Source organism: Eurypyga helias, unplaced genomic scaffold, assembly GCF_000690775.1.
Source record: "Eurypyga helias isolate BGI_N326 unplaced genomic scaffold, ASM69077v1 scaffold13174, whole genome shotgun sequence".
Classification (NCBI taxonomy): Eukaryota; Metazoa; Chordata; class Aves; order Eurypygiformes; family Eurypygidae; genus Eurypyga; species Eurypyga helias.
In genome coordinates, this window is record NW_010244445.1 from 8,302 (window position 1) to 18,844 (window position 10,543).

General features: G+C 45.4%; 1 protein-coding gene across 1 annotated transcript in view; it reads right to left on the reverse strand.

Annotated features, from left to right (window-relative positions):
- The window catches only part of PCNT (pericentrin), an 83,024-nt gene that overhangs the window by 2,882 nt on the left and 69,599 nt on the right, over positions 1–10,543 (reverse strand). Inside the window, 7 exon segments of the mRNA XM_010149762.1 lie at positions 535–809; positions 2,052–2,216; positions 4,919–5,021; positions 5,764–6,044; positions 7,415–7,936; positions 9,572–9,722; positions 10,370–10,543. The exon segment at positions 10,370–10,543 is cut by the window's right edge and continues 17 nt beyond it. Of these exon segments, the coding sequence (XP_010148064.1) occupies positions 535–809; positions 2,052–2,216; positions 4,919–5,021; positions 5,764–6,044; positions 7,415–7,936; positions 9,572–9,722; positions 10,370–10,543 (1,671 nt within the window).

Below are 10,543 nucleotides of genomic sequence, written 5' to 3' on the forward strand. Positions count from 1 at the left end.
TTTTTCACCAAAAACTTTAATCTGCGTAACAAAATAAATTTGAACGATCGTTTTAAAAACGAGCAAAAACGACGCTGATTTTTAATATTAAACTCTTTGTTGGCATGAAACGTACTGAACGACGTAAAAACCCCACGTGATAGCAAGTGGCCGAGTATGACAGAATCACACCCAGTGAAACACAGGCTACTGGCTTCAAGAGAGGAAAACAGTTGTTTTTGGTGAGACGATCACACTCTGATACAAGCCAGACTACCCAGCGGGTCCAAACAGACAGGGGTCAGGCCTGAAGGGACGCTGGGTGGGCACTGACTCTCAACTACATTGCAGCTGGGTAGCAATCAAGACAGAAGCAGGTTTTTTATAGGTCTTCAGTTTAGCGTGCATTCCACTTAGCGCTGACACCGAAACAGCAGTTTGGCCCAAGTTATCGCTCACGTGTCAGGTCTGAACTAGTTCTGGAGAGAGCTTTTACTTTATATTCATGTGGGACAAACCCTAGGACCCTCCCATTCTGAAAATTTCCAAGAAAACACTAGGTATGAGAGTCGGCGAGTGTTCTGGCGTTACCTTGATATGGCGATGACCGCCCTGACTGCACACCTGAACTTGGTAAAAGGGCGGGAACGTGATCCGGAGAGCTGCAGGTCCGCAGGCGAGGGGTAGGTTCCCATACGCGCTATTAGCGAGAGGGTTGCTTGCTCACAGTCCTGAAATCCACCCAGAAGCAGCAAGAGGTATTTCTTCTGATAAACTAGAGCCTTTCTGAAGCTCTCTGCTCTAAGGTACTTCCTGTACAACCTTTGCAACTGGAGAAAGAAAAAAAACACATCCAATCTCTCCAGATTTACCTATAGAAAGCCCAGAAAAGTTGGCCAATCTTTCCCAACAATATCTCCCACAGCTCAGTTGTGGATGAGTATTAAAAAACCTATTTGCTTTGCAAGATTTCAGAAGGCTGTTTAATAATTTATGGGAGCAGTGTACCTTTATCTCTACAATGCAATTCTGAGCAAGTACGCGTGTAACGGGCTCCGTGACCTGGCCAGTTTTAGCACGAAGCAGCAGTATTACACCGGCAGTTCGGACACCACACGTGGAGGCTTGTACCGAGCCTACCAAACGCCTCTGAAGTCTTGGCTAGGTTATAAAATTCTGGCATGGTTACTGGTTGTGGGCAAAAACGCAGCCACAAACCAGCTGTCCTTGTGTCGAACGTCCATACTGGGATGCAAAGGCAGGTGGAACAGTTCTGTATGTCGCTAAAAAGAGCCCAAATTTGGAGTGTTGGTCTGCCTTAAATCTCCTAAATGTTTTCCAAGCAAAATCGTCATGCCCAAAACTCTACAACACTTTAACGCTTTAACAGAGAAAATAACATCTGCTTTAGATAAATATTAACTGAAAAGCATGTTGGGATAAGTGCCCATCTGACTCGATTACGATCTAATGTGTCAGGAATAAAACGTATTTGAGATTGGGAGGGGGGAATAAAGATGACTGCTTGATATTTTCATGCTTAGACAAGAAACTGAATCTCCTCATTTAAGAGGAGAAAGGGATTCCCGAGAGTTAGGCTACTTTTGGGGCAAGCTCCTGCCTAACACCAAGGCAGTTCGAAGGGAACTTTTCTGTTGAGGGCAAGAGTTCCTAATTCAAGATGCAGTTTATAAAACCGTTTCTCTATCAAAATCACCCTTTGAAACAGCAACTGAAAAAGATTACAGCAAAAGTGTAAGTTAAATGCCATAATCTGACACACTTATATCCCCAGAAATCTGAGCTGTGCACCTCCTGGCTCCTCTGCAAAAGCAACTTTTATCATATCTATTTAAGAAAAAGTACAATTGCTAAATGACTAAGGAATGAACTCTCCAGAGGTGTTTATGACCTTGGGCTGGGAACAGTTCTCAGGTAGCAAATCTGTACCACAGGCCAGATGGCAAAAGCAAACCAAGAGCCAGAAGGTTGAAACGACATGCCAACGGCCACGGCACCACTCGCTCACCAGCTCCAGACAGCCCATTTGCTGGCCATCACAACCCTTTTACCTTCAGGCTGGAAGTTTCTCCAACTGGTTTGTTTTCAATTTCAGCAGTCGCTTTGGCCAGCTGGGATTCAGCCTGTTTCAGTGCATTCTGCAAAACGTTTCTCTCCCGCTCCCAAGCGTCTCTTTCCAGTTCTAGAACACAGTCAGTGTCATCTGTAGACCTGACCTAAAAAAGAAACCCAAAGGAAGTGAGCCGTGATGGTTTTTGCACTTTACATCCACAGCCAAACATCTCCAAGTGAACAGCAACCTAACTTCCTGGACAAACATAAAAACAACCCTGGAAATCAGCCACGGCACTCAGGTGTTAAACAGTCGGATGGGAAACAAACACCAAGCAGCCCTTCTTAAGAAGTATCAAATTAATTGTTAACCAAGCTACCCCTTCTCTAATGATCTGTCTGATCAGCCTTCCAGGAATCCTATTCCCTTTAATTTCAGTCGCCCAAACACTTGGAAATGGAAACAAATCCACTGGTTTTCTTCCAGGTAGCACAGAAACCGCGAAGAAAGATGCCTGTGTCTACGCATGCGCACAAACACATTGTGGAGCATCCACAGAATGCTGAAAAATCCCATCCAATTCAAAGAAACTCAGTTTTGTGGGAAGTCATCTCTTGTAGGAGTAAGACCTGCAGCGCCAGGCCCAATTCTTGGTGGAAGTTCTGCCTTCATAACCCTCTTGGTATCGCCTGGCAACAAACGGGCAGCAGTTACATCAGGGCGTGACGTAGCAGACCAGAGAAACAACAGGTACTTTTTGGGGCAGTTAATGTATTATCCCCTGAAGTGAAATCTGTATATCCGAGGAGCCAGTATGCACCACAGACCCCAATTTCTCCTCACAACTTCTTTCAGCACAGCCAAATTAGGAGTTTGAACATTTTCAGGAGTAATATTGTGGGAAAAAAGAGGGCAGAGGGGAGGGATGTTTGTGCCCACAGAAAAAAGGGTATTGAGGTAGAGTTTTCACTTTCTAAGCTGCAGAAAGGCACACGTCTGGCAGGTGCTCCACTGAACACTCTTTTTGTTCAAAACAACTTGAGTCCCTTTATTTTAGCATGGCGGCCACAGAGTTTGGTCCAACAAGAGAAGGGGTTGCTATTCGGCATGGCATTCACTGGCTTAAGATTAAGAGGACAGCTAATTAAGAAACCCAGAAAACCTACAGGTTGTGAAAAGCATTTGCAACAGAGTTTCTAAAGCAGAAGAACTAAGGCAGCAGAGGAAAACCAATCCAAACTACTTTTTTCTTTACTTGGAGGGAGCTGAGCCAGAGAACCAGCTCAGCTCTGGAGGGAGTTCTACTAAGTCAGATTTACATATAGCCATAAGGCTGCCCGCAGGCCCTCTGAGCATTCTGTCCACATCAGAGGGCTGTAAAGCCTTGTGAGAGAAAGGCTTAACCAAAATAACTCCATGAACACCCTCTTGGGGAGAGGTTACACCCCCTTCCTGAAGGCTGGAGATGATCCGTTTGGCAACCACCTAAGTGGCTGCACAGGGGACAGAAGGGAAATAGGGACTGTATTTGTAAGCAGTTGCACACCGGGAGAGCTCGCATTGTGCCGAGCCAGCCTGCCAGGCCTCAGAGCTGTATCCCAGCACACGTGAGAACAGCAGACGTTCTAAAAGCCTCTTCGTGTACCAGAGAGCCAGAACTCTCTCTCAAAGGCGTTTTTGGGAGATCTGCTGCCAAGCAGGAGAGGGAGAACAGAGAGGCCGAGCTGAACAGAACCAAGACTTTGTCAGGCATAAATCCCAAAGTGCTGGCTGAAAGGGCTGCACTGTGGTTGAAGATCTCTTTAGTACAAGAAATAAATGCTAGGGCAAAGTTATCTGCTCCAGTAAGATAGATTCTAAAAGCTACATATTTTGTATCAACAGACCTGAGCTGAGTCTTTGATAATCCCGAGGTTGTGTAAAATACTTGCACTACTGCAAGCATCAGTCACAACACCCCTCCTGAGATGATCAACCACCAGTGTGCTTTTTGAAAATTACCTGACCATTTGCTGAAAAACAACTGTCTCTGGATGCATACAAAGGCAGCAGCAACACATCCCAGGGTTTGAGATCCCTGGACATATTATGTATCTAGCAAAAAAAAGTTCTGTCAGAAGCAGACTGCAATACAACAAAAACCAGGAGTCTGATACTAGAATATGTGAATATAATGACAGTGTAAGTACAGGAGTACATCCTTTTTCTATGCCCAAGGCAAAGCACACTGTTCCCGGGAATGCTTTACATTCTTTTGCATTTACATTTACATCCCAACCAACTTACAGGTGTACTGCAACCCAAAGAATACAGAACAACTTATAGAATCACAGAATGGTTTAGGTTAGAAAGGACCTTAAAGATCATCTAGTTCCACCCCCCCTGCCATGAGCAAGGTCACCTTCCACTAGACCAGGTTGCTCAAAGCCTCATCCAGCCTGGCCTTGAACACTTCCAGGGATGGGGCATCCACAGCTTCTCTGGGCAACCTGTGCCAGTGCCTCCCCATCCTCTCTGGGAAGAACTTCTTGATTTCCAATCTAAACCTCCCCGCTTTCAATTTAAACCCATTACCCCTTGTCTCATCACTACAGTCCCCCCCAGCTTCCTTGTAGCCTCTTCAGGCACTGGAAGGTGCTATAAGGTCTCCCCGGAGCCTTCTCTTCTCCAGGCTGAACAAGCCCAACTGTCTCAGCCTGTCCCCATAGCAGAGGTGCCCCAGCCTTTGGAGCATCTCTGTGGCCTCCTATGGACTCGCTCCAACCGGTCAATATCCGTCTGATGTTGAGAAGGACATAGAACTTACTGATATAGAACTTATATTGAACTTACTGATAATCAACAAACATACGCTGGTTTCTTTACCTGAGATGCAGGAGGAGACATCAAATCTGATTTTAGTTCCTTTAACGTCTGCAGTAAAGAGGTTAGAGCTTCATCATTTGACACAGAGCAATCCTTAACTGTGCTGTTAAACACAAACACCGTTTCAGCACCAGGTTGATTTGTTGTGACGTTAACATACATCTGATCCCTTCCCCCCACTGGATGATCCCAGTTTTGAGGCTGCACTTAGGCACTATTCATTACACTAACAACTACAAATACACACAGAAGCAACCAGGTTTTGTTGATTTTTAAGAGAATTTCTGAAGAGTGCTGTATATATGGATCTATTCACAAGTCTGTTTCTCGTACCAGTCTGAAATTCTATCCCGCGCATTCAGGCCGCAGCAAAACGTCACACTACCATTTAACTCCGCTGCCAACCTAGTAAAAAATTACTGTGACCTGGCTGCTCGCTCCTGACCCCCAGCTCTCCCCTGCCACCCTCAATGGGGTCTCCCATTCTAACCCTGCAGGTGTGTTGATCATTCCGACTGCTCTCTAATCCGACTGCTGCAGTTGCCAAACTACCAAATCACACTTTCCGGTAAGGTTTTTTTTTTTTTTGAGTTGTTCTTTTTAAGCAGGGTCACTTCATGGATCTACTTCAAGTGCAGGCACACAAGCTCCTCATGGGAATGGCTGCAGCGGGATGAGCGTAACCAGGATCTGCAGCCACCACGAAACCACGGTTTCACACAAAGTTAAGTCCTGTAAGCAGATACGCTGCTCATTCCCCTCAGCACAGGGCTCTCAGCTGTGACCCACACAGGCTCAGGAGCTGGATGGAAAGAAAAACGACTATTTTATGAACAATTACTCACTTATCAACAGCCTTATATATGAACTCATTCAGGTGCACAGCTACAAAAAGCAACTGCTGTCTTATCTTCTCCAGCTGTTGTTGCTGCTGCTGCAAGTGCCATTTTGGAGCTTCTTTTGTCACAGCCTGTTTGGCACTGCGATCTCTGTTCAAGGCACACAACGGTTCTTGATGACCCTTTGGAGAGGGGAGATTTCTTTCTCTGTCTTCTAATATTGCCAATATTTCCTGCAGCTCTTTAATTCTTTGTTCATCCCTCTGGTGTTGCCGTTCCAACTTTTGCTATTTGAACAAAATAAGTAGTTAACTGCATCTTATACACACACACATACATATACACGCACATAAATAAGTGTGGGTTTGGGGTTGTTGTTCTACACACACACACAGAGGCTGCAAATAAAAGCATCACTCCTAAGTAGCACATCCCTTTCAGTGTTCCTTAACTCACAGACCACTTTTAGGGGAAGGCTTACAGTACTGCCTTCCAGGGCCACCAGGAAGCCATGTAATGACTCTGGAAAGGGCATTTTCTCCATCCAGTTCCAGAAACGATGACTGACAAGTCTCCAGAGAGCCTGAAAAGCCTCCCTCCTACTCTAATGAAAGTGAAGGAGCTGAGAAACAAGAAGGGTGAAATTGATACTGTTGCAAAACATAATTAGGAGCCTAACTCCTAAGGGCAATGACACACACTCTAGTTTGGTTCTGTTCTGTGTTTATAGAACCACAGACTGGTTTGGGTTGGAAGGGCCCTTAAAGACCATGCAGTTCCAACCCCCCTGCCATGGGCAGGGACACCCTCCACTAGACCAGGTTGCTCAAAGCCTCATCCAGCCTGGCCTTGAACACTTCCAGGGATGGGGCTTCCACAGCTTCTCTGGGCAACCCGTTCCAGTGCCTCACCACCCTCTCCGGGAAGAACTTCTTCCTGAAATCCAATCTAAACCTCCCCGCTTTCAATTTAAACCCATTCCCCCTTGTCCTGTCACTACAGGCCCTTGTAAAAAGTCCCCCCCAGCTTCCTTGTAGCCCTTTCAGGTACTGGAAGGTGCTATAAGGTCTCCCCGGAGCCTTCTCTTCTCCAGGCTGAACAAGCCCAACTGTCTCAGCCTGTCCCCACAGCAGAGGTGCCCCAGCCTTTGGAGCATCTCTGTGGCCTCATCTGGACTCGCTCCAACTGGTCTATAAGTTTAAGCCACATTCTCCATCCATTAACCATCAGCAGTTTCCAGCAAAAGCAAAGATGTAAAGATCAACTTCTGTCAACAATAAAGCCAGACACAAACCCCTGAAAACAGCTGCATTTGAGAAATGCAGGTAAAGAGCTCATCTAACGTGTTTATCGGAATACTTTAAGGGAAGGAAACACTTCAATTAATGAACACCATGCACAGGGCTAAATCCCAGTTTGTGGCTATTTCGATGTAAGGTAAGACTTGCAGTGACATTCTCACCAGTCTCTCTTGATCTCTCTGCCAGTCCTTCTGCTTCTCTAGCTCTGTTTGTTGCTGCTGTCTTCGCTCTCTCTCTCTCTCCTCTTTATTGTTTTTATCTTGCTCCTTCATTGTCTTGAAGAGCAATTGCAGTTGTTCCCAGTCAGCTTTCAGCTTCGCCTCTCTCTCCTTCTGGGCCTCCAAGGTCCGGATTACCTCTTGCTTTTGACGCTGAAGCGACTCCAGCGTGGCTCGCAGTTTGTCACTGACCTCTCTCTCCTTCTGGGTTTCTTCACAGCACATCTGTACTTCAGCCTCCAGCTGCCTTTTGGAATGAATGGCTTTCTGGTGCATTTTCTCAATAACAGCAGCTAGCTCCGTAGTTCGGGACCTCTCTTCTTCCAGCTGCGCTTGGAGCTCTCGAACAAAGGCTTGTTCCAGCAGCGACTCCCTGTGCTGACAAGAAGCACCTTCTTTCACTCTCACGCCCAACTGCTCTGTCAAAAAACGCTCGTGATTCAAGGAATTCAGGAGCTCCAACGAACGATTTTTCTCAGCATCCAAGTTTCTCTGCAGCTCCTCCAGTCTGGTGTGTTCTTGGGACAGCAGTGCTTCACAGCGGGAACGCTCCATCTCAAGTTCCTTGCGGAGATTACCATTTAGTGTTTGCTCCTGCTGTAAGGATACGGTCAGCTGGCTATTCTGCACCAACTGCAACTCCAAGGCAGCCTGCAGCTCCTGCTCAAAAAGGGGGAGCACATGTTAATAGCCCAGCACATGCACTCATTTGTGGGACAGGCTAGCATTTGGCAATTTTCAACCTCCTGTTTTGTCCAGGAAGAAATTCAAGACTGAAATACAATAGTTCAGGTATTGAAAAGCTCAACTTAAAGTGACCAGTTGAATTTTGCCGTTCAAGGTGCCAGAAGCATGCTTGCTAGCAACATGACAAAAAACCCCCAAACATTAAAATATCTTCAGTACTAACTGAAGAAAAAATAATGTAAGGCCCTCCTTAGGAAATCGCTATTCTTTACATCACTCCATCCCCTCAGTAATTGGCCTCTGAAGCAGAAATAACCCATGCTGATATAAAAAGAACCAAAACTCTAAGTAGTAGTAAGAGTAGATGGATTTTACAGCCCATGTGTTCAAAGCACACAGTACAGACTCAGCAAAGTAACCCAGCCCTGGCCCGTTCTGGGAGCCAGCCTTTCTTTAGGAGGGAAGAAGGGGCTGAAGGGGCAGTCCCAGGGCACAGCTAGCACTGCTGTCATCCTAGCAGGGGGTCTGCCCTCCCACGCAGCCACCACCACCCCTCTGACCTTGCAGCAAGCCAGGTCAGATGCTACGTGCCCCCACCTTTCCCTGGGACGGCTTGAAGGGAGGATTTGCGAACGCAAGGCTGCAGCAGTGGGAGCTGTGATGGGTTGAATGTGTTACACAATGACACCTGGGCAACCCTGTCTTGTGTCTCCTTGCCCTGGCTACGATGGTCCCTGCCTCCCCTGCACTAGCTGTCTTTTTACTGGATGGAGGATGGTAGCACCATGTCCTACCGTGCAAGTAGTAACAAAAATCCCAACAAACAAAAACCACCCACAAATCTAAACACCTTCCAGAAAGACGATGGAGAGACTAGACTAGAATGAAATAGTCAGAATTGTGTTTTCTCACTCAGAGACTTTAAACAGAATGATTTTGGAGTTATGTCATCAAGTTTGATTTTGGTTTTTAAGTTTAAAAAAGGTTTATGTCAGATCTTCTTCCTTTTCCAGTCACTGCAGGTCTTTTACAAGGACTGAGTCATTGTTTTCTCACTATCAGAGAGAAAGCTGTTAATTTATTTTCTGTTCAATTCAGAAGAAAGTGAATTAAAAAAAAAGACTGTGTTTAACCTCCAAAAATATATGTTGTATTGGAAAGGCTCCAGTTTGCCAAGCATATGTATCAGTGGGTGGTTTTCTCTATAATCTCAGCTGATCATACACATCGCACCCTCATAGCACATGTGCTCTGGAATAAAAGGTGCAGTCACGCAACTGTAGAATCTGGCTCTCCCTACACAGTCCCAAGAATGTGAAAGCCTATGGCTCCAAAAACACTAAGAAGGTATGAAGGAAGGAAAAGAACGTGAAAACACAGACAACTTCTGCTTATTTCTGCGTGCGCAATAAGGAAGGTAACTGAAAGCTTTAATTCTGTGAAAACAAAATAAATGCTATGCACATTCAGTAGAAGTTTGGGGATTTTTTTGAAACAGTTATTAAAAAAAAAAAAGCATTGGAGGTAAAAAAGACTGCAAAATTAACCTGTTCGTTAACTTCATGCACCAAGGGAGGTGAACTGAAGCACTGAGATGTAGGGCATTACCTCCAAGGCCTTTGTCCTTTCGTCTTCTGCTTTCTTATGCTGAAGCTGTTGCTCCTCAAACAAACCCCGCAGCTCTCCTGCCTTCAGACCTTCAGTCTGCAAGTCTTCAAGTGCAGATGTCAAATCCTTTTCTTTCTTTTCCAACTCAAAACTGCAGAGTTCAAAATTACACTTGTATCAACATTCAGAACAGAACGCAAGCAAGACATTTTGGGTGACTTTTTGTGAGTTGCTCTGTTGCCTTGTTACTTTAAGACAGCCTCTGCTCTTTCTAAAGAGGGTCAGTTTTCAAGTCACAGCTATTCAGCATCTAAAACCATTTACCTCGCTGCAAGCAAAGGTAGAACTGCTCCATTTAGTAACAGGTAAAAGGCAGGGAGAGGGGATCTAGAGAGGAGAGAAACCATTGGCATACACTGGGAATAACTGGAGAGGGGGGAACCATACAGAAGATGACAAGCAAACCCAAGTACCAACCAAAAGACTAAGACAAAAGCTGCAGGAGTGGGCACATCAGGGATACAGGGATCTAGACTGTTCACTTCTAATCCACCCATACAGCATGCACTTGTTTCCACAATCTCCTCAGTCAAGGCTACAAAAAAGGTAAATAAGCACACCTGAATCGAAGAAGAAATAAATATTAGCAGTTATTAAAGAAAAATTAACATCTCCAGGAAAACTGAGGGAGGTTCGTTTTCCTCCTTGTGTTACCAAGTGCTAAGCCATCTGTGGATCCAATGAGTGAAAAGCTCTTTCAGGCCTGTTGATAAATTAAAGAATAAATCTACTTCTCACCGTAACTGGTTTATTTCCCTCTGAAGCTCTTCCAGGGATTTCTGCAGCCTTTCATTCTCTTGCTTACTCTCATAAAGCTCTGATTTCAGGGCTGCTTTTTCTTGAATCCAGAGATTGCGTGTTTCAGAGGCTCTCTTCTGCTCCTCAGACAGGGTGCTGTGCAAGTCACTTATG